The following is a 25,280-nucleotide window of genomic DNA, read 5'->3' on the forward strand; positions in this document are numbered from 1 at the left end:
ATTTCTATGGACTGGTTACTAGAAGAAGTAGAAGGCCAGTGTCAGTATAAACAGACCTTGAACCAGAATTAGCTGATTAGCTATAATAGTAAGTATAGTTAGTATTCTAATAACATCTTAACACTTTTGAGCATAACAACATAACAGAATCCCATTGACTGCATCATTGTTGCATCCTCCATCCTTTTTCATTGGGTGGTCTTATTTGTCACACAGGTTCAGCTACTACCTCTCTGTGGAAGGGTCTTAAATTTACCTAGTCTGGTAATGTGACAAAACTTCATGGTACAGCTCATTTTTTTAATACAAACAAAAGAAAATCTAATAACTCCATAAACTAAATTATTCGCAGAAAGATTCACAGTATGTTACTCAGATTAAGCTTACAATTTATTTCATCACTACTACTTTGGGTTCCTCTTTATTGTCCTTTGGGTCTGATTTTCTGCTCTCAAATTTATCCAGCAAATGTTTTATGGATTTAGTGGCTCCTGGATTTAGTGTTCCAAAACAAAATTTATCAGCTCTGCATAAGCAGCGAATACCCACTTCTTGCATCCGAAGCATCGAAGGAGTGGGTATTCACAGACTAACACGGCTACCCCTCTGATACTTGACAATCAGCTCTGCATGTTATAGCAAAAGTTGCCTTGCTAGCAAACTCCTTTTTGATTGTAAGAATCTCTCTTCATCTGCTTTGAATTTTAGAATTCGAAAGATAAGGATTGGTCCCTGTGTAGTTTTTCACCAAGCAGCAAAATAAAATGAAAGGAAAAGGAGGCATATTTGAGTGGGAAGAGATTTAGCTAAAATTATAAAATCAGTTATAGAATCTCACACAACTCTCATTGGCAGCTAAGACACATTTGAAGTCAACTCTCCACAGGAAAACAGCAAATGAATTTACCCATTATGCCCTCTCAATTGCCAGCTTTTCTGTTTGTTTTACCCAGGTATTTCCTCTCATTCTCCACAATACACACACAAAATATTGCCCTTCTCAAAGAACTTTTCTTTAACAAGAAAAAAACTGTTTACTTTCCTAGTGCATCAAAATTCAGCTACTTTGCAATGAGGACACAGTCTCACCTGGAGTGTTCGGTTGACATTGTACTAGATGAGACACCTGAGAAACAGCCCAGGCCAAACTTCTCATCACTAGATCACGACAAGTCAGCATTAATTCCCAGTGAGCCATTCCAGGGGAGGTGGGAGCATGAAGCTTCATTGGTCAGCACTAAGTCCTATTATTCAGCATGAACACTCAGCAGTCCAAAATCTCGTTGTGCCTAGTTTGATTCCTTGATGTCCTCTGATATTTGGCACTACAGCAACCTAGATCATGGATCTGGAGATCCTTGAGTTTTATTCAATATAGAGTTTCTGTGCTTTGAAGGTTAGAAGCTTCCATATTCTGTGCTCCATTTGTTAAAAAGTCTATGCTGGAGGCTGAGTTCCTTCTCTATGTACGTCTAAAAGCTCTGCCATGACTACTGGAGGGTAGCTAATGTAATGCCAATTTTTCCAAAAAGGCTACAGAGGCAATCCTGGCACTTACAGGCCAGTAAGCCTAACTTCAGTACCAGGCAAACTGGTTGAAACTATAATAAAGAACAGAACTATCTGACACATAGGATTAACACGATATATTGGGGAAGAGTCAATGCTACTTCCGTAAAAGGAAATAAATAGATTAAATACAAACTAAAAAGTTTTATATCCTACTAGAAACCAGGGAACTTATCCTATAAAGGATACCAGGCATCTAACTCAAGTGGGATGGGCAATGAAAGCCAGAGCTGCAGTAGTTGGAAACTGTTGTACAACTCCAGGAGGGAGATCCTTCATTGGCTGCAGTCAGACAGGAACAGACTACAGTATTTCAAGACCTCTGAAGTACCTGTAGCTGGAGCATTTTCAGAGAGGGTTGAGGAAGGGTTGACTCAGAGAACCAAAGGCTTATAGAATTTAGGGAGTTCTCATTTGATTCATACTGTAGGCACAAAACCCACAAGGGAGAATCCTGTAACAGTATCTTTAAAGGAATTTATTTTCTCCCCCCAACACCATTCTTCAGTCTCTCTTACTCTGGCTACCAAGGTGATGTTTTGAGAAGGACCAATTCAATTAGAATATAGAGTAGACCACACTTAATTTATGTTGCATCCTCTTCTCCTGGCATCCCCAAAGAAAGAAAACACAAAACATACCAAAAAAATGGGGTTTAATCTTATGGATAGAAAAAAAAGTTTTTGTGGACTTGTGGGCTGTTAGTTTTATTTTAGTAACAAAAAAAATTAGCTAAAATCATCACAAAAACCCTTCTTGGATTCCTTAACAATTAGATGTTTCCCAACATATGATAAGAGAAGCTGACATATGTTGGATTGGAACAGTTAGATAAATGCAATAGGTAAGTTGTGACATGAGCTATCTACAGGATGTTTGAAGAAAGGATGCTAAGGGCCAGATGCCTCCTCCACTTCCAGAAACAGTAGGCCCATGATGGGAGGCATCTCATAGCCACTCTACCCCACAGAAACACTTGCTTTTGACCTTGTCCCTATCACATTAAGCATCTTTTATAGAAAGGGAAAAAAAAAGGAAAATAAAACACACCTATACAAATACATTGCTAAACAGACACTCAATTTAGTTATAAAATTCTAAAATATAAACCTACATCAGCTTGTTTCTTCTGACTCGTCAGACAACAATGCAAGAGCTTCTCAGGGCAAAGTGCTGCTAGAAAATCCAAATCTGTGTCTGTTTACAGTTAAGCCCCCCAGATGCCTTCAGTCCAGTCCTGTCAGGCTTTTGAAGTCCAAGTATTGCATGTCACCCCTCACATTTGGAATTACATTAACATCCAGTGCAGTTTATTCAAAAACCCAACCTGTTCCTTCCAAATACCAGTTCTGACTGACTAATGTTTCTTCCTGTCCCCAAATATATATGAATATTAGACAATATTCTCTTGAAGTTTCTACTTCCAAATGTGTTCTCTCAATAAGTTCCATACACAAAGGATATACATCTTCTTCACCTTCATGTCTTGCATTAGTATCCTTAATGATTCTCAGATATCACATTTAAGCAAGCCAAGCATTTCAGATCCTGTTAATTGGGTGACCTCTCCTTGCTGTATTTCTCAGACTAAACAGTAAAACACGATGCTTATTTTCCCCCAACACTACAGTTTATTCAGATAAAAATAAATCACGTAAGAGCCACATACATCATTCAGGTAAAGGCAAACAGAATTAAAATCAGATACGCTGTCATTACTTGCGACAACCTGCTGTACAATTTTAATAAGGTCTTGAAAAAGATGTGGCACTTTCTCTTTGGCTTTTGTATAGAAATACTGTAATTCTACATAGGCTATGATCCTGCAGTACTCAGCCAGGCAAAGAGAGGAATGCGGATCAGGCCCATCACTCTGTTGGAGTGCTGGTCCAAAAGGCAATTGTTGTCAGGTAAGCCATAGTATGCAACAAATCAATCAACACGATTTGCACACTAGATTTGTATTAGGTTATGCTTTGGGGATTATTCACAAAAAAACAAAAACTGGACTTTCTGCAGGAAAAAAGTGTAGGCAAGGGCAGTGGAAGAGGTGAAATCCAAGTCCTTATCTACTTATCAGTGTGCAGTGCAGCTCCCTGAGGCCATTGCTTTGGCCTACAAGTTGAAGAAGCTTCTGTTGCCTGCCTCCAAAATGTATGTGGGAGTAGGGCCGTAGGCTCCAAATAGTGGCAGAGTCCATAGCCCTTCCCAACCACAATACCACGCTGTGTGCCATCTGCATCATAGAGAAACCTCCTGTGCCACGACTCTGCTAGTGGCCTTGTCACAGCTTCACCGCAGGACTCTAGAGTGACGCTGATGGCATTGCACACGGCCCAAGCACCAGAATGAATTTCACCTTCTTTACTTATCTGAATGAAAGAGATTTAAAGTCAACTTAAGAATGGGGAGGAAGAAGGCATGATTAGGCTAAAAAAATAGAGCCAAATTAAAAACATTCTTGAAAATGAAATGTGATGTAAACAAGTGGGGACATTCTTCAGGTTATTTCTTGCAGAAAGATCCATAAAAATCAGAATTACAACCGTCAACCAAAAGGATATTTTGTTTTAAGTTGCACTATGTGTTCATGTTACCCTCTTCTCGGATAAGCTAAAACCTCTCTCTAAGCATCATAACCACAGAACAATTTAAAAGAAGCCATCTTTGTATTTCACAGCAAATAACCCCTCCCCCCCATTTTAACTACAATTTTAATGCAATGTAAACTGACAATTTTTGGTTTGTATTAAGCTTCCTAATATTACCCAAAATGTTTCACTATTTTGAATGGGAAAAAACGTTTTTTGGAACCATAGCAACGCTAGTATTCTGGTATTTATGTAACAAGTACAATAAATGAAAAAAAAATCTATAGATTAAAATGTCTATCTTCTATGCAAATTATTTTCAAACCAAACATTACTTAAAAATTCAGCATTTGAGAACTAACTCTATGACTTCCTGTACATCTAGACTGAATATATGTAATTCATGCATTCTTAAAGGCCTGCTTATATAGGTCAAGGCTGCCGGATCCATTGCTTTGTATATTATAGTTTAAAGAATGCTCTAAATTCAAGGTTTTTAACTTTTTAATCTATGGGGGAAAACTTCCCATAAACTCAGATTAATGCCTGCTAATGCACTGAAGAAAGAAAAACGAAAACCTTCCTCCCACTATAAAAACAAAATAGTGTGGCCTCTGTTTCTTTTCTGATAAGAGTCTTAAATACCAAACAGTTAACTGCATAATAACATTTACTGGCAGCCAGGCAGCCTGCTTAGCAGATATATAAAGCAGGTAAAAGGAGAAAAAGTTAATTTCTTGGCTGAATGATTCCATCGGTAGCTATAGGGCAAACTAGAAAGTCTTTTAGTAAAGTAGCAGTTGATTCTTCTATCAATCTGCAGCACACATACTCTTCCAAGGAATGCATTAAATATGAAAATCATATCCTGTTATCATCTGTTTCCAGCTTTCAGCCCAGTAAGCTTTTCTTAATGAATGCTGTAGCCTAAGGGACAAGCATGCTGTTGGCTTTTCTGAATAATGGAGTGATTCTACCATTTTTGCTTATTACAATATCGACTAGCTGAGGGGGTTTCACACATAGTCACAAGTGACTACTCTTGCCAGCATGCTCCAAGTTATTACAAGATGTTTTTAGACATTTCATCTAAAAGAGCTTTACTGCTTTTAGTGAAGAAAACAGCTATGGTCTTGAACTGTATCATTTATACGGAGATAGGAGGAGGGATTAGAAGCCTGCATTACTGCAGATATAGAGCAGAATATATTTAAGTATTCCTTGTCAGTCTTTTTGTCTGTTGCTTAGATATGCAATCTTTTTTTTTTGCTTCTTCTGAGAAAAGGTCAAAATGTACAAAATTATGAAGATGACATATAAATCAATTACTATATTTTGTGTACTTTCATTAAGAATGTTTTTCAGAGGTTAAAATTGTTTTCACAATCTTTGATATTAAAATATAAAAATAGCAGCTGACCAGAAACAAACATCGGTCTTTTTTTTCAGTTTCTTATGGTTCTCTTTTTACCCTGATAAAAATATTAGCACAATTTTTTCAATTAATCTGCTTGATTTTGTCGTTAAAGCACTGTTTCACAAAATAAATTATATGGCAAAAATTCCACACTAAAAAGGCATTTTGCAACAGCCACTATTTCCTGAAAGGTGCACCTTAGAGGAAAACATCTAAGTGTTCTTCAAGTGACAAAATATATATAATTTTCCACTTATTTTCCATTACCTGCTCATCGTTATCTTCTTTGTCACCTTTTATTGGCATGCTATTCTTCTGAAGTGACAGCATACTTTTAATTTCTCCTTCATATTGTACCTACATATAAATAGATCCATCATATAAATGATTTATGTATTATAAAAATGTAGTCATACATACACACACAGATCAACAAATGCTTATATGGCACAATTTGTAATCAAAGAAATCAAGGGCATAAAAGTAATGAACTGGAATCTATTAAGATTTGTTATTCACAAAGATATAATCTTATCTGAGAAAAATAAAGATGTTTATAACAGCTCACAAGAAAACATCCGAAGACATCATTCCTTTTGAAATATGTTTTAGTTTCCAGGAAAAACATATGTTGTATGTGGCTTGTGCATCCTCCTGTAGGTTTTCATGTGTTCACTCGTTTCATGATTCTAAAGAGTAACAACTTGTGGACTCAGACATTTATTCATAATGTTTTTTATAATTCCAGATTATTTTGGCTATACCTACATAATGACTTAGCTGCTTTGCCGTGAAATGCTGAGCTTTAAATTTTGTATTGGTTTATGTAAGTCAGTTTACAATCCGCTGAGCTATTCTAACGAGAAAATATACTGCAGATGTTACAAAGAGCAACACAGCATGAAAAAAACAACTTGCTCTAGTGTTACTAACAAAGAACTACATAAAAATGTCTTCTCCTCCACTACATTGTTTAATTGACCAAAAGTAATGCAGTCATAGAAGGACTATTGCTTAAAAGCTAAGCATATACAGCACCTATAATTAGTACTGTATGTTAGTAATTGTAAACCTTAAGAACAGATTACACTGGTCCTGAGTGGGTGCACTTCACTATGTATTTTGAATCGGGTAGTATACAGGGAGAAATACATCTGATAACTAATCAACTTGGACAGCTCTGTACTTTAATTCTCAATCTGCATATATAAAAAGTGTTATTTTCCAGATACGTTTGTTCATAAAATTTGAAATAACACAAGGAAAAAAAGTCTATATTCAACCAAGCATTTTACATCTGGTGCTCAAAACTGATGAAATGTTTAACTACTCAGTTTTCCCAAAAGCTTAAATAAATTATTTCAGTTAAGCTTCCAACAGTTATTGAAGAAACTGCAGGAGTACACGGAAACAAGTTAAGCTTTTTTTGTAAAGAAAAGTAGTTGGTAACAATAGCCATTTAATACGCTGTACGTGGAGTTAAGCTAATTCACTCCTAAGGGCATTCTCTCGCCACCAAAAAAGGTGTTAAAAATTAATAACTTAATTTGTGCCTGCACATCTATATGCCAGTTTGAATGATTACTATTTTCTATTTCAATACTATTTGAATGATTACTATTTTATTCTCTATTAAGCCATTTAATCCTGAAAATTGCCACAAATAGGAAATCAGACCGTGGAATCGTTCCAACAGTATTGCACAAGGGTTCTATGAGCTGTGCTTTGTCCAACGAGCGGAGTAAAAATGGCATCAACCCAGTAAAAAATGAAATGATGGTATAAGAACTTCTAAATGGGAGTACTGAAGACATCACGTACAGAACAATAAATAGAGTAATTGGGGCCCACATCAGTTCATTTATAACATTTCTCTACTTATACTGGGCCCACTTGAAAAAATAAAATAAACAACCCAAGATCATAATGTGTATCACATGTTGTTTATAAGGACATACTGAATAATGCACCAGTCTGAAGGATATCTATAACCTTAACCTTAGGTGCCAATTTTGCCTGACCCAACCACAGGTGCATACGGTCTGTAGGCAGAGCTGTTAACAGTTCTACTCTGCAGAAGAGGTATGGTGCAAGTCAGCCCATGCAAGGAGTTAGAAACCAAGCATGCTCCACTAGATACCACCTACAGCAATGCATAAGTGGGATTTGGGGCATAGCTAACAGATCTCCAGCTATGTGGGGAAAGAATGTTCTGCACGTGCAGCTCATAGACTTAAAAAAAGTGAACAGATATAAGCTAGAGGTAGCTATGAAAAATCCGTTATTAGAATGGGGATGTAGGCATAGCATGTTAGCAGCATGCCCTGACTTATTAAAGTGGAAGTCAATTGCCACCTATGAACATATCCTACATGGGTCAGCCACTAGAACCTGAAAATTATTCGTTCTATAAACTGAAGTCACTGCCATCAAGAAAATGACCTTCCAAATCAGAAATGTAAGCGCAAAGGTATTAGAGTTGAAAAGGAATTTTCATCAGCATGAACAGTTCTAATCAAACCATTTAAAAAATGATATAGCCGAAATAGAGGGTGTTCCAAAACAGGCAACAAGAATGATTAGAGGGATGGAAAACTTCCATATGAAAAGAGAATACAAAGCATTACCTTCAGATGAATAGGCCAAAGTGTGACAAATGTATAAAAAGTAAGGAATAGTATAGAGAAGGCAGATCAGGCATTGCTAGTCACCCTTTTTATAATGCAAAAACAAGGGGGCATCAAATGAAATGAAAGGCAGCAAATTTTTTCAAGTGATTACAAAGAAATACATTTTTACACAGTGTAAAATTACTGAGTGAGACTTTTTGCCACAAAAAGCTTTTCTTTGATAAACAAAAAAAAACAAAAAAAATTCAGGTTTTGTTTTGTTTGACAAAAAGTAAAAAAAAAAAAAAGATAAAATATTTACCTGACTGGTAATTATGATGATGATGCATTATTACGGCCTCAGTAGATTATAGAATCATAGGACTTGAAGGGCTTTTGAAAGGTCATCTAGTCCACTCCCCTGGACTCATGGCAGGACTAGGTAATATCTTCTAGACCATCCCTGACAGGTGTTTGTCTAACCTGCTCTTAAAAATCCCCAATGATGGAGATTCCACAACCTCCCAAGGCAATTTATTCCAGTGCTTAACCACTCTGACGGTTAGGAATTTTTTCCTAATGTCCAACCTAAACCTCCCTTGCTGCAATTTAAGCCCATTGCTTCTTGTCCTATCCTAAGAGGTTAAGAAGAACAATTTTCTCCCTCCTCCTTGTAACAACCTTTTATGTACTTTAAAACAGTTATATCCCCTCTCAGTCTTCTCTTTTCCAGACTAAACACACACAGTTTTTTCAATCTTCCCTCATAGGTCATGTTTTTTAGGCCTTTAATCATTTTTGTTGCTCTTCTCTGGACTGTCTCCAATTTGTCCATATCCTTCCTGAAATGTGGCACCCAGAACTGGACAATACTCCAGCTGAGGCCTAATAAGAGTGAAAGAATTACTTCTCGCATCTTGCTTACAACACTCCTGCTAATACATCCTAAAATCGTGTTCTCTTTTTTTGCAGTAATGTTACACTCTTGACTCATATTTACCTTGTGGTCCACTATGACCCCCAGATCCCTTTCCATAGTGCTCCTTCCTAGGCAGTCATTTCCCATTTTGTATGTGTGTAGCTGATTGTTCCTTCCTACGTGGAGTACTTTGTGTTTATCCTTATTGAATTTCATCCTGTTTACTTCAGACCATTTCTCCAGTTTGTCCAGATCATTTTGAATTATAACCCTATCCTCCAAAGCACTTGCAACCCCTCCCAGTTTAGTATCATCTGTAAACTTTATAAGTGTACTTTCTATGCCATTATCTAAATCATTGATGAAGATACTGAACAGAACTGATCCCTGCAGGACCCCACTTGTTATACCCTTCCAGTGTGACTGTGAACCACTGATAACTACTCTCTGGGAACGGTTTTCCAACCAGTTATGCACCCACCTTATAGTAGTTCCATCTAGGTTGCATTTCCCTAGTTTTTTTTTTTTTTTAATAAGAAAGTCATGCAAGATAGTATCAAAAGCTTTAGTAAAGTCAAGATATACCACGTCTACGGCTCCCCCCGCCCCACACACACACGGCTTGTTATCCTGTCAAAGAAAGCTATCAGGTTGGTTTGACAAGATTTGTTCTTGACAAATTCATGTTGACCGTTACTTATCACCCTATTATCTTCTAGATGTTTGCAAATTGATTGCTTAATTATTTGCTCCATTATCTTTCTGGGTACAGAATTTAAGCTGACTGGTCTGTAATTCCCTGGGTTGTCCTTATTTCCCTTTGTATAGATGGGCACTCTATTTGCCCTTTTCCAGTCTTCTGGAATCTCTCCCGTCTTCCTTGACTTTTCAAAGATAATCACTAATGGCTCAGATATCTCCTCAGATGTCACACAAGTATTGCTTAATAAATCAACTAAACTTAAAGTAGTACTATCTTATCAAAGATAGCTATTAGATTTCAGCTTTTCCAAATTGCTCAGTAGTGGGTATTAAGACAATATGTTAGAAACAGCACAGATCAATACACCTAAAGAACAAGGATTGTTACTTCCATTGGCTCATTTAGTGTAGATCTGAAAGTATTTCAGTTGCAAAGTTACCATTTTTAAAAACTACATACCCTCCATTATATATACACAGTTAAAAAGTTATCTTTCTGTCTCCATGTGCGGTATGTTATTTACAGTTCTGATCCATTTCACTACAAACATTTCATTAAGATAAAAACAGAAATATTCATTCATTCATTTACTTTACTGTAAGGCATAAGATGGATCATCATTGCTATTTTAGTAAGAGCAATGCAATCTTAATAATCATTCAACCTATACAAAGAGCAAATATTAAAAATACACAATTACAATAAAAATTAGGGAGAGGAAAAAAAGGAACCCCACCACAACTACATACACCCAAAGCAACTGGACTACATAGGAAAAAGTAAAAATCGACTTGAGTTTGTGAATGGAGGAGATTGGCAGCCAAGTGGATTCATCAATTTTTTATTTAAATGTGAAAAAAAATTATGGAGATTCTGGGGCTTTCTGATCTTTCTTTCTCAGAGTACTCATGAAGTGAATATTACACATTATTTTTATTCCTACAAGCATAAAGTTTCTTCATTACCATAAAAACTTTAGGGTCAGATGAGTTGTATGTTCATTACCTTCCATAATAAGTTACTGATGACCAAAATGACAGAGCCTTGGGGCATCATGTGAGCCAGCAACCAATAATGCAGATAGTAATGATATCTGCCTCTCTAAAATTAACTGCAACATCCCACTCCCATGGCTTCAAATAAAATTGATCTTTCTAGTGATAGACAGAGACCAGGAAGCAATACATTAAGAAGAGAAGGGCTGTGGTTGTACCATGTCACTGGCCAGTGGAAGGAGTAAGAGAAGACTATTTTGTTTTGCACATTACATAATAAATGCCTTTAATTTGTAAAAAAATGAAAAAAGTGGAACAGGCTTAAGAGCTAGTTTCATAATTTCCTTCATACTAAGAAAATGTCTCTCTTTATAAAACTGGCATAATTTGGTTACATTACATTCAGTGAGATCAGCAATGAGTTCTTTTGAGTAATCAGGGCTGCAAACATAGCTGGTAAGAGGTCTGACTGGGGAGAGAGGCTGGGAGATATCAGATTTCTTTTTGATTCTACATGAAACAACCACCACAGGTGAGATTAAAAAGTGTAAATTCTACACTTTTTTGGTTCCACATAATCTGGTCATTTGATGCTAAAATGTTCCTTATTAGTTCATTTTCCATCTACCTCATGTACTCTGAGTATAAAGCATCCCACAGGGCTATTTCCCTACATTTATCACTCCAATAGCAAAGTTTATAGTTCTCATCAACTTTGGAAAAGTGTGGTTTCATCTGAATCACATTTCTCTGTTGCTGTGCCTGCCATCAAAATGTTAGCACAGAACTGGCTTTTAATGAAAAAATTATGGCATTATAACCAGCAAGAATGAAGCATGCAGATAAATTGCAGAGCTAATCTAAGGTCACAATTAATCTTGTCACTAAACAATTAACTGGTGATAAATCAGCAGCAGTAAAGAAAGGCAGGAGAAGGCTGAACTACATCTAATATAACAGCCTCATCAGTCAATTAAGGCTGAGTCCACACTACAGACCTGTATTGGTATAACTACATCGCTCAGGGCATGAAAAATCCACACTCCTGAGCAATGTAGTTATATCAACCTAATCCCCATGTAGACAGAGCTATGTCAATAGGAGCTTTTCCCATCAACATAGCTACTGCCTCTCAAGGAGGTGAATTAACTACACCGGCGGGAGAAGCTTTTCTGTCAGCATAGTAGCATCTTCACTAAAGCAGCGCAGCTGTACCAATGTAGAGCTGTAAGTGAAGACAAGCCCTTAAAACTCTTCAGATGGCATCAGCAGAGGCAATATAGAAAAGTCAGAGGAAAAGTAATGAGCAAAGCAGGACAACACCAATTATGGCCATCCTAGGATGGTCTTCCAGCTGGTTTCATTACGTTTTTAATTTTGCTATGTCAAATGTAATGATGTTTTGTTACAAAAGTGGAAAAATATCTAGTGAAAAATTAAAAATCTTATAAAGAAATCATTAGAAAAATTTTGTATAACCTTCCCAATGTTCCAATTTAACTGATCATAGAACAGCAGCATCTACTTGGCTAATAGTTGGCATGATAACATTGAACTACAGCATTATTGCAAACACATGGTGCAATCCTGCAAGGTGCTGAGCATCCTCAATTCCTCCTTGCTTCCAAGGGATTTGAGAGCACTTGGCACCTCACAAGAGAAACTCGGCACTTCACAGAACTAAACCCACAATCTATAATAAAGCATTACTAACTACCCATTTGTCTACAAGGTCACATCAGCTTATTTCAGTTTTCCCTACTCCCAAAGAGACAAATACTAAGCATTGCAAAAATATGTTAATAGGATTCACTGACATCTGAAATCTTGATGTGCATAACACAATCAATCCAGTTTCCCCTATGTAAATACCATAATACAACAGTTGTAATAAAACAAGTATTACCTTCAATTTCTGAAGTGCCTCTGAGCTTGTAAAAGTCCTAATATGAGCTTCAACACGATCAAATTCCTTTAAAAATTCTTGGTTTCGCAACACAGCATTTTTCTGTCGTTCACATATTTCTTTCAAGTATTTTTTGAGTTTTATGAAGTTTATTTTAGCTCTAAGGGAGGAAAATAACACTTTTTATGATGTAAAATGAAATCACACATGTAACAATTTGAATCAGTTTATTTGTGGGAGAGAGATTTTTAAAAAATGCTAGTACAGTATTCAGTATTACTCTTTTACTCCTAAAAGACTAAGTATAGATCTGAGCAATTTATTCAAGCCTACATTATCAATAACAAGATGCTACACCTAAATAACTTAGATTTAAATTTGATTTTAAAATAGTGTTTAAAAGGACACAAAAATTAGTGGATTAACAAATTTCCCCCCAAAAAATCCACTATATTTTCAGACTTCATATATTAAATTTCTAATGCTAACCATCTTATATTAGTTCACATTAAAAACGAGTTGTGTTTGTAAGGAATAGTGTTTGTTGAATGATTGTCATATAGACAGAAATGTTAAAAGTCTTCCAAACTGCCAGTGTTCTCAGAGAAATTCCAACTCATCTAAATTAATATCAGATAAAAAAGAGAAACAGACAGTCAGTCAGTCTGTGGGAGTGAATAACTCAGTATATTTATTTCTCCCACCTTTTCAAACATTTATTTTCCAGTATATGAGCCCTATTCAGACAAAATGCATACAGCATCATGGGAAAGCTATCTGCTCTCTCCTGGAAAGAAGGATGGGTTTCTTAGGGCCAGACAGACTTTTTAAAAACAAGAAGTCCTAGGCTGACTGTCCAAAAGCCATGGGAGATCCCATCCCACTATTAGAGCATCAGGATACATACTGAACATATTCTCTACTCATCCATCACCATTTTCATGAGCTTCGTGATCTAAAGGACAGTCATGCTCCGTTTCTTTCCCAGAATTTTCTATGTCATGAGGGGTATCTCCTATTTCTATTCCTCAAACTTATTTTAAGAAATTCAATATTTTCAGAACATTCCTTTGGGATACAGGTAAGAAACCTAGACTGACTCTGAACAAATTACAGCTCCCCCCTATCTTTCGGGGAATTTTGTTTTCCCAACTTGGAAAACTATATCTCCTTTTTGTTAAGCCAGACATCTTTGTGGCTGTTAGATTTGACCACACAGACCCCACCTTGGGTTCAGATTGAATGAGAATTAATATACACTCTCCCAATTAATGTCATTGTGGGGTCAAATTATTATAGATTTGATGGCTCCAGAGCTCCTACAATCACGGCTGTGAGGCAAGCTTGGTCAAACCTAACTAGAAAATTCTGCTTCAATCCCTACAGAGGCGGAGCAATCCTAGCCTTAAAATCAGTGGCAAAACCTTCATGTGGAAGGACTGGATGGACAGAACCCAGAATTTTTATTATTTTGGAGGAAACTTCCTAGATTTATTCAGCCATGGTAACCTTTTACTATTTTTGGCCCAAAAATCTCTGCCAAAGATTGATCATTTGAGTTGCTTGGAATAGAGATTTGGATACACAATTATCTCTGTCCATTGGAATACAATTGTATCTAATGTCAAAAAAGCAACTATAGACCTGAGTTTACAGTTTATTGACCAAAAAACACTTTTTTGAATATACTGGTCCCCACATAGGCTAATGGTAATGGGCCTCATAAATGTTGACCACTGTTGGAAATGTAACTCCCTTGGTTCTACATTAGCGCATATATTGTGGGAGTGCCCCGTATCAAGAATTTCTGGTCTGAGGTCAGGCAAAGGACCAATTTCATATTTGATGCTAAGTTGGAATTCTCCCCCTTAAGTTTCATTCTGCTGGAAGTAGGAAAAAGAAAAGTTTTGTGAATACTACAAGGCTGTTCTTCCTGCAGCCATCACTGATGCTTTGACTCCTCCACTCCCAGCTCTGTGCTTCTCTTAGCACAGCATGCTCATTCCCCCTTGTGACTATGCAAGTTGTAGAAGAGGCAGTCATCTCTGTTTCATCAAAATAAAATTCTATCCTCACCATTAATATATTTCCTGGGTGGCTGTGGTTTTTTGGATTTTTTAATTTCGGTTATTTAAAAGTCAAGTACAAGAAGCTATCAGCAGGGACTGGCACCGCCTTGTGCGAAGTCCCAGTTAGAGCAGCATGGCTCAGTCCAGGACCTGGGCAACAATGGCTTAAACCCCGTCAACAAGAAAAAAAGGCAGAGTCAACAAACACAACAGAACTGAGCCAAAAAGCCTTTGGCCCTCAGCACTTCCATCTCTGGTTACCTCCCTTGTACTCCAGAAGGTTATAAATCTCTCAGTCTGATGGAGTTGCTACTCCCTTGAAGTCTCAAGCTATTCTACCTTTTCCCTTCCTCTTCCTCCCTCTTGAGCTTGCCCTCATTAGCTAAAGCAGCTGAGGGTGCATCTCTCCATAACTAACATTTCTCACAACTGAGCCGGGGCAGGGCTGGTCTTGCAGTCTGTGTTTTATAGACCCCGTCATACCAGCACACACCTTTTAGATTCTAGTACTGGCAGTATATACTGTAGAAAGAATATTCTCTTATTGATGTCCATGGGTTAATTATATTTACTTTAATGGAATTCATTCACACGCATCATGGAAATAATTTGAATTCTGGAAAACTGAATGTTGGGTCTATTTGTTCAGGGACAGTTTCTGTTTGTTTTTATGGGACATGTAAAATATCAACCTTTTTTTAAGTTATCATAAAAGACTACACTTTCTGCCCAGGGTGGTAAACTTCCATGACAACTGTCTGAAGCTTCCTCATATGAATTAGATCACCAAGGTTTCGCAGAAAGAAAGTCTAACAGTCATACACAAAGTTTCAGTAATAATACAGAGTAAGGAGAATATGGTTACATTTCATTAGACACTCAAGGCATTTTTCATCAACCGTTTTTACTACTGTAACAAACAGACATTTAATAAGCTCTTATATTATACTGAACATGTGAATATTAAATTCTTTTAAAAACTGACAAACTTTACAATGATATTTCAAAAGCATTTAGTCATCACTACATTGTCCCAATGAAAATAAAATAATGCATAAGTCGTATTTTAATAGGCTTACATGTATGTATCAGATTTGCTGTACTCAAACAGTTTTCTTTCCAATTCCAGCCTCTTTGTTTCACTAAAGAAAAAAGAAAGGAAATACAGAATGATCAAGCCATTGTTCAAATGTACATCTTAAGCTGCCAAAGAGTAAAGAAAACACAGTATAAATTCTTTGGGGCAGGGACCAGCATTTTTATTACATGTTTATACAGTGCCTAGTACAGAGGCCCATAATGCAGCTGGACCTTAAATTGTCAGCAAAACAGCTTTCTCTTGAGAATAAAGAGTGAATCCTGAGCAATGCTCTCCAGGCACATTAACAGTTAAATAAATAAGCTTCTTTGTTTCCAGCTCATAGCAGTGGAAAATTTACTCACATTATGTTTTCTTCATAAGAAACAAATCAACCAATCATAGGACACTGTTGGGCCTACCAACTACATTACCCTCCTGAAGTCAGAGCCCCACAGGAGGGCTTCCAAAACTGGTGACTGGACAAATACATTAAGCAAATAAACTTTTTTTTAACAGTAATAAATTTGCAAAGTTGTAACTAGTAAGTCAACGCAGTTACATTTTTGCTGGTGGATGAAAAGGTTTCTCCAGATTTGTCCATGAATTCGTTAGAATCAAACAAAAGCATGCAATTAAAGTAGTTGTTGGAGAAGGTGAACACCAATCCACCTGATAATGCTGTAAATATGCTATTTTTGAAACAACTATATATAATTTAAGAATCCAAAAATACGTCAGAAAATTCAAACATGTTAAGATTCATAATCTCTAAAATATTCAAACCAGAACTGAATTAGCAAATTACAAAGATATTACTAAAAGGAAAAGTCTTTGGCGGTCTTAAGTATGATGTCACTGATGTACCAAAATAAGTGTGATTATGAAGAACCACTGGTGAGAGCAGAAGCCTGCAGAACTATAGGAAGTGGCTGACAAGCATGACATGAAGGCCTTCTGCGAAGGACTCTGAGCTGTGTACGGCCCAAAATCCAGTGGTACAGGCCCTGTCCTCACAGCAGATGGTAACAGGCTGCTCACAGAAAAAAAGTGCTATTCTCTCTCGCTGCGCAGAACACTTTGATAGTCTCCTGAACTGTCATTCCACTACATCAGATGAAGCCGCTGACTCACTCCCACAGGATCCTGTCCTGGAACCCTTCTTTAGATGAGATTACTAAGGCCATCCATCAAGCAGCGATCAACAGGCAAGTCTGCAGGCCCTGATGGCATTTCACCTGAAGTGTACAAATGCGGACATGCCCACATGGTCAGAAAACTCACCAGCCTTTTTAAGGCTATCTGGGGAAAGAGTACCATGCCCCAGGAGTGTAAGGATGCATGCACAGTCCAGCTATACAAAAGGAAGGGAAGCAGATCTAACTGTGACCACCATTGCAGAATCTCACTGCTATCTATAGCAGGGAAGATCCTTGTATGGGCTGTGCTCAACGGGCTCATATCTCACGCAGTGGACTTGGTGTATCCAGAGTCACAGTGCAGTTTTTGTGCTGGCCACGGCACAATGGACAAGTTGTTTGCAGCCCAACAAATACAAGAAAAGGCTCATGAACAGAACAAGGGCCTGTACATAGTATTTGTTGACCTGACAAGGCCTTTGATATGATGAATCGTGGGGGAGCTCCTTCATAAATATGGCTGCCAGAAGATGATTGTTGTCATCCACTCATTTCACGATGGCCAGGGTGATGGAGAGTGGTGATTCATCAGAAGCCTTTTCTGCCACCAACGGCACCAAACCAGGATGCGTAATGGCTCCAGTCTTCTTTGCCGTTGTCTTTTTGGCCATGCTCTTGTTCGCAATCCAGGACTTTGACAGAGGCGTTCACTTCTGGTTTAAATTGGAGGGAGATCTATTCAATCTACATTGACACAGGACCCGCACTAAGGTAATTGAACAGCTAGTTAAAGAGCTCTTGTTTGCTGACAACTGTGCTCTCATTGCACACACACTCGAGGACATTCCATTTATTGTGCACCTCTTTGCCTATGCCTCAAAATGCTTCAGCTTCACAATTAGCCTGAAAAAGACAGAGGTCATGTACCAGCTAGCACCAGACCACCAGCATCACAAGTACCATGATCCCATCGTCACAACTGACAACACACCCCTCAACTCGGTCAGGCAGTTCTGCTCCCTGGATAGCGTACTTTCCAGCAACCATGCTGGATGATGAGATCATTCAGTGCCTGGCAAAGGCCAGCTTGGCATTTTGGAGGCTCACCCACAGGCACTAGGGGGAGTATGGAGTCTACGCAGAACCAAGATAAGAATCTGCCATGCTGTTCTACTCACCTCACTCCTCTATGGCTGTGAAACATGGATGCTCTACCAACATCACATCAAAGCTGGAGAGCTTTCACCCCCACTGCCAAAGATCCATCTGCAATAGCATGTGGCAGGACAGGATCCACAATATTGAAGTCCTTGAGAGATGCCAAATCCATTGCACTAAAAGCCTGGTCATCAGGACTCAACTTTGTATACATGGTCCACATGGAGGTTTCCCATACACTGAAAGTGAGGCGCTAAAGTCAACTGAGCATGAGAACCTACTCTACGTGTCGACCTAGCCTTTGATATAAAGACACTTTGAAGGTCATCCTGAAAGCATGCAAGATAGACATTAGAGCCTGAAAGCTTGTTGCACTGGACAGACCCAGATAGAGAGATTTGTGCCATGAGGGCATGTCCACTTTTGAGGAGCGGCATGAGAGGTCTCTGAAGGAGAAGAGAGCTCATTGTAAGGACATCATCTCAAACCCTCCCCCAAACAATGAATACACTTGCAAGACATGCAACCGCATTTGCAAATCCAGGACTGGACTTGCTTTCCAGGTGAGAAGCCATAAAAACAAATAAACCCAGAACTCAAGTCAAAACAACCTAAACACTCATCCATCAAAGCGACAGGAGAATCCAACAAACACCAACAACAACTAATGTACCAAAATAAGTGTGATTCAAATACAGAACACAGCAATACCTCTGTGCAACAACCAGGCTTCGAGGAAAATAAACAAATACTTCAAATGATATGAAAGACAAACTCTGTAGCTGGTTTATGGACAATCTTAATCAAGAAAAAATAGCGTAACAGAAAAAAAAAGAGGTCAAAGGGTGAAGATGATCACCTGATCGCACAGCTAAGACTTGTGCTTGGAGGGACTGGGTTCATTCCAGGAGCAACCTCGCCATCGGAAGCAAGATTTCTCCCAGACCAGGATACGCCAACTCAAAGCAGTTCCTGACGCTGCCATAATAGATGCAAAACCTGCAAATATATCTCTACAGCTACAATAATCAATATCCCCCACAACACACCTTTCAAAATCCATGGTTTCAACACATGCCTATCATAACATGTGGTGTACATCATCCAGTGCAAATGCTTCAATAACAACTATATGGGTGAAACTAGATAACCACTATGCTTCTGAATGAACTCTCTCAGAAAAATGATAAAAGACAAAAACACCATGTCACCCGTGGGTGAACATTGTTCAGAAAGCAATCACTCCATATCTGATCTATCAGGCCACCATCCTCAAAGGAAATCTGCACAACCAATATTATAATAAATATTATAATAAACTCTTTCAAGATTTATTAACTAAGGAAAAGAAATAGGACAGTTATTTATAAGGTTAAAGCAGGTAAACATACATCAACAAATGAGTTACAAGCTTATGTTCCAAAAGGTGGTAGAAGCTGCTGTAATATGCAAGATCTATATGCCCTTTAGGGCTAACCCGGGCGAAACACCTGGGGATCCCTTGCTTATGTTTAGAAATACTGTCCTCCCAAAGTCCAAACAGCATAGAGATACAATTTCTTCTTGTTAGGGATTTGTATTCTCTTCCTCCCACAGTTCAAGCTGATGGGATGAATTCATGCATACATCTCCTCTTCATGGGTTGAGGATGAATGCAATTAAAGTTTTTGCCCTTTGATGTTCCACAATGGTTCATTTGGTTTCAATGGGTCTTCTTGATGGGGAAGTACCTAGCATGGGGCGGGCTTTGCCCGCCCCGTTTCCCAGAAACCCAATAGATACAGATGCCTAAATACCTTCTGTAGGAACCCAGCATTTTACATTAATTAATGCCTCTTTCCTGTTTGATGACTTACACAAATACAGAAGGTTACAATGCAAACACTACCACCTTATAACAAGGGGTACTAATGTTATAAATGAGATTATTACATGCAACATCCTACAAGTGATTCATTAAGTCTAAACACCAAACAAACACAAACACCTATATTAACAATACTAACATACAGGTGAGCCAGACTGGTTTCCAGCTATGCATTTCTCAGTGTTCAGTTGAGACCTAGGACCTTGTGTGATGCCGGCAGGCCAGGTGCCAGCACATGCCACGTACTTCCTTTTGTTTGTTTTAAACCTGCAGCCTATTAACTTCCTTGGGTGACCCCTGATTCTTGTTATGGGAAAGAGTAATTAACACTTCCTTATTCACTTTCTTCATATGATTTTATAGACCTCTATCTAATCCCCCCCACCTTAGTCCTCACTCTTCTAAAATGGGCAGTCCCATCTTTTTAGTCTCTTCTCCGACTGAAGTGGTTCCATACCCCTAATCATTTTTGCTGCCCTCTCTATACTTTTTCCAATTCTAATATATCTGTTTGAGACAGGACAACTAGAACTGCATGCAGTATTCAAGGTGTGGCCAGCCAATGGATTTCTGTACGGGCATTATGATATTTCTGTCTTATCTCTCCCCTTCCTAACAGTTGCTAACATTGTTAGCTTTTTTGACTGCCACAGAACATTGATTGGCTCCTGATTCAGTCACGAACATCTGATCCCAGCCTGATGGTTTAAGCTACAATACCATTTCCCACTCTCTGATACACTAGATAAAATGTCAACAGGAAACATATTGCTTAGTTTGGTTTTTGAGGATGTTCATTTTCCTTGGTCCCACTTGGGCTTCCCACCATCCCTATAACTGGCTTGTATGTCAGATGTTTGATTAACAAGGGTTTTACTGAAAGTGGGATCTTCTTGGAGTTCCATCACACAAAAATGCTTAAAGTGTTAGGGATCAGACAGTCAATGTCTGGAGTATCATCAGCTGGGAAATTCTAAATGGTTAGTGTAAAAGCCTACAGTAGCCTGAAATGTAACTTTGCCTAATAAACTAGGTGCAAACCTGATTCCCTATATATCAGTTGGAGACAGCAGCTTTAGCCCTTGCCTAGGTTTTTTTTTTTAAAGCAGGTGGTATCAAGCCACTTACTATGTCTTTTTCTAAGCCACGCCATACTGAGGACACCTTTATTTTCACGTAAAAGACCAAGTCAGCCAGCCTGAGGCTTCCCTTTGGCTCACACAGTTTTGCAGTACGTAGCAAAGGCTCTTCACAATAATGTAAAACATTGTGTTTAATAGGCAAGCCTAGCACTCCCGAGCATTCTACCAGTGAGTCCCGGGGAATCATTTTCAGGCCACACAGAATCTTCAGGTTCTAGAGTGGAAGGATGATCAAGTGGTTAGGGTGCGAATCTGAGACTTAGGAGACCCAGATTCAACTCCCTGTTCTGCCACAAACTTCCTGTGCGACCGTGGGCAAATCACTTAAGTTCACGGCAAGCCGGGGTGTAAATCTACCCCACCCTAGCCTGCCACACAGTAAGCGTCCATGTAGATGCTGCTATCACACACTAAAAAGTTCCCAGATGAACTTTGACCTACCCGATTTTGAAACGGGAGTAAATCAAAGAACACTAGGGAGCTTTTAGTGTGCAGCAACAGGGTCCACATGGATACAGTGTGTGGCAGGCTAGTGCGGGGTAGATTTACACGCTCGCTTGCTGCAAACTAAATTTGTGAATACACAGGCTCTTAAACTCTCTGCCTCAAGTCCCCATCCATAGAGCAGGGATAATAGTACTTCCCCTATCTCATACAGTGTTGTAAGAACAAGTACCTAGAAGATTGTGAGGTGCTTGCATACAACAGAAACGAGTGCCATAGAAGTATGATAGATCCATTTGTTTTACAGTTGCCTATTCTGCCATCCTGATATTGACTAATCAGTGTTTCACAACCAAAGTAGCGTCCAAACTAACTAGTGTAGGGCTGCTTGGGGGAGCCAGTTCAGGGAGCATTAAAGTGGAGGACACAGGCTGCACTGAGCTCCAGCTGAAAAACTGATATTTTCTGATGCCTCAAAGTTGCAATCTTATACTGTTCTAAAATAAGGCAAAGAACCTTATATTGGGCAAGAAATTGGATTAAATTTCAAGATGAAAAGTATGATTTCTTCAGAAGTATGAAAGTTAACACTCTCAGAGAGAGCAGTTGAGACTTGAGAGAGGCAATGAATTGCTGGGACAGTATGACTGTTCTACTTCTCAATTCCAGGAAAGTTGTTATTGTCAAAATCTCCTTTAGCAAACTGTTCTTCTGCCTGCATGTGTGAACTGGGACAGCTATATCAAAGCCTGTGCTGCAAAACTGCATAGGCATGTTGCATGCAAATATCTGATAAAATGGAAAGATAATTAGTAGGTCTATAGTTTGAAATCCTGCTGTAGAGGGCAATTAAATATTTTCCCATATGCTAAGTACAGCACATAGCTATACAAGTTATTTACTTGATTTTTCACACCTCTCATATAAGAAGATTCCGATTCTCACCAACAATCATGCAAAATTAAGTGTTGAGTAATCACAACCTGCTCAGATCTGTACATAATACGGAAGACAGTCCATCCTCCAATGAGCTCACTGTCTTAGACACCAAGGGCTTGAATCTCCACCGCCTTGCACCTAGTGTAGCAAGTAACACCTGTGCTCAGTGACTTACACAAATGGTAACATTTTATATCAAGTTATCACAGGTTGACATTACTATACAAGGTGCAGCAGGGCCTAGGAGAATGAGGACCAGATAATACAGTCCAAAATATAATCTCATACATTCAGCAATACTGTACACTCTTGTACACCGGGGGAGGAGGGGAGGGAGGGCAGGAATCTTCATGCAACTGGTGGATTTTTATTATATGTTCAAGTCTTAGTGGCTTATTCTTAAAATGTCTCACTAAAAGAGTGCGATTTGAGGAGGGATTTAAAGGAGGAGAAGGGAAGTCACTTGGAACTCCTTTCTTCTTCAGCAAAAATAAGATGGGAGGAGAGAAATATAACCAAGCAGCAGACCCCTTTTATGCATGTATCTTCTTAATACTGTCCCACTATTATGTCTGAACATAACCAACCACTTAAGGGAAGAATGTAAACAACTACAGGATGATGCAACGCTGTCAGGCAATTTAAATGCAATATTAACATTCTTTGAACTTACAGATACAGGGTAAAATTTTCAAAAGCACCTGTTGGGACTTAGGTTCTTAAATCACTGGGGTGCTTTTGAAACTTTTAGCCTTAATCTAGTGAGAAAAATCCTCAGATTCTAAACATTTTTTTTTAAAGTGCCACTTAATCACTACAAAATGTTGAAATGGCCAGTGTTCACATAGGACCCACCTAAAGGCAATGTAACAGAAGCCTTTGCAGCACTGGTGTTAATATCATTGACAATACTAGTGCAAACACAAAAGTAAACAAACATGGGAAGAAAGGGAGGGAAAGAATATGTGCCAACTGGAGAAGGCCCACTGGATATTACTCTTTTTAGACATCCTGTTAAAGCAAAACTAGATAGAGCTGTTCAGACATATCCTGAGTCTGGCCAAGATATACTTGGCACAGGACCTGGAGTGGAGACAGAAGTGACATGATGCCACCTTTCTGTTCCTGATCCTGGGGAGAGGGTCACTTAAAGTTGCTTTAAATTACAGCAGCTGGTGACAGCATCTTAAGGGGGGTGGTTTCAATGGCATAGGATCACCAGCATAACATTTTCCAGCGACATTCGCTGTAGCAGGCGTGGGGTCAGGGAGAGAATGTAAGAAGCAGATGGCACAGAGCCAGCTCTCCCGGCTTTATGCCACCCGGGGTTTCCCCTATGCAAGAGGAATCCCCACCTGGCTTTAAGCCAGCTTTCCATCCTTCTTTTCCCCTACAGAGTGATGCTAAGAGGAAGGCACTTGGCCAAGTACTTGGTCCATGGCTTTTAATCTTTACATCAATATTGTACTAGAAACAATAGATGTGAAAAATGTTAAGTTGTTAACAGTATTTTTTTAAGGCTATGATATGCTAGCTACAAGTAAATACTGTCACTTAGGTATCGGGGGTAGCCATGTTAGTCTGGATCTGTAAAAAGCAACAAAGAGTCCTGTGGCACCTTATAGACTAACAGATGTATTGGAGCATGAGCTTTTGTGGGTTGCCTCTGATAAAGTGGGTATTCACCCACGAAAGCTTATGCTCCAATAAGTCTGTCAGTCTTTGAGTTCTTCTTCATGCAGCGCACAGTCAACTTGTGGAACTCCTTACCTGAGGAGGTTGTGAAGGCTAGGACTATAACAATGTTTAAAAGGGGACTGGATAAATTCATGGTGGCTAAGTCCATAAATGGCTATTAGCCAGGATGGGTAAGAATGGTGTCCCTAGCCTCTGTTCGTCAGAGGATGGAGATGGATGGCAGGAGAGAGATCACTTGATCATTGCCTGTTAGGTTCACTCCCTCAGGGGCACCTGGCATTGGCCACTGTCGGTAGACAGATACTGGGCTAGATGGACCTTTGGTCTGACCTGGTACGGCTTTTCTTATGTTCTTAGTCTATAAGGTGCCACAGGACTCTTTTTCGCTTTTTACTGCCACTTAGGTTTTGCATTACCACCAAGATCTTGGACAGGTGGATTTTTTAAATCCAGAAACACTTTCTAATTGAAGCAACTTCTTATATCCAGACTCACTATCCTGGTTTCATGAACATCTACACTAGGGGTCTCAAACATGCAGCCTGCTGAGTTATTTCCTGTGGCTGCCAAGCTCCCTCCGCCCCCGCCCCTCCAGCGCGCCACATCCCCGCTCCTCTGCCTACCTCCAGGTGCTTCCTGCTGCCAAACAGCTGTTTGGCAGCGCTTAGTGCTTTCCAGGAGGGAGTTGGAGGAGTGGGGAGCCACGCTCAGGGGAAGAGGTGGAGAAGAGGCAGGGCAGGGCAGGGATTTGGGGAAGGGGTGCAGTGCGGGTGGGGCTGGGGGAGCTTTTGTATCTTTATATGAAAAGGTGTCAGTGGTGTGGTCCTCGAGCCAATGTACTAGTCCTCATGTGGCCCTCGTGGCGATTTGAGTTTGAGATCCCTGATCTACACTGTGCTTAAAAATCTACTCAACTAGACAGCCTTAAAAGGTTCTTCTAAACTATTCATATATGGAGATATACCTATCTCATAGAGCTGGAAGGGACCCTGAAAGGTCTTTGAGTCCAGCCCCCTGCCTTCACTAGTAGGACTAAC

General features: G+C 39.0%; 1 protein-coding gene across 3 annotated transcripts in view; it reads right to left on the minus strand.

The window, feature by feature from the left end:
- Positions 1 to 25,280, minus strand: part of KIZ (kizuna centrosomal protein) — a 93,712-nt gene that overhangs the window by 62,975 nt on the left and 5,457 nt on the right. For 2 of the 3 annotated variants that reach the window (XR_005595751.1, XM_039528777.1), the window contains exons 2-4: positions 15,858 to 15,920; positions 12,710 to 12,869; positions 5,845 to 5,934 (exon numbers count right to left, since the gene is read on the minus strand). Coding sequence is in view for 2 of the 3 variants with exons in the window: in XM_039528777.1 (XP_039384711.1) it covers positions 5,845 to 5,934; positions 12,710 to 12,869; positions 15,858 to 15,920 (313 nt within the window). In the remaining variant the exon portion in view is untranslated. The remainder of the gene's footprint in view (positions 1 to 5,844; positions 5,935 to 12,709; positions 12,870 to 15,857; positions 15,921 to 25,280) is intronic. The other variant, XM_039528778.1, reaches the window with a different exon arrangement.

The sequence above is a fragment of the Mauremys reevesii genome, linkage group 3 (genome assembly GCF_016161935.1).
Source record: "Mauremys reevesii isolate NIE-2019 linkage group 3, ASM1616193v1, whole genome shotgun sequence".
In the NCBI taxonomy this organism is placed as follows: Eukaryota; Metazoa; Chordata; order Testudines; family Geoemydidae; genus Mauremys; species Mauremys reevesii.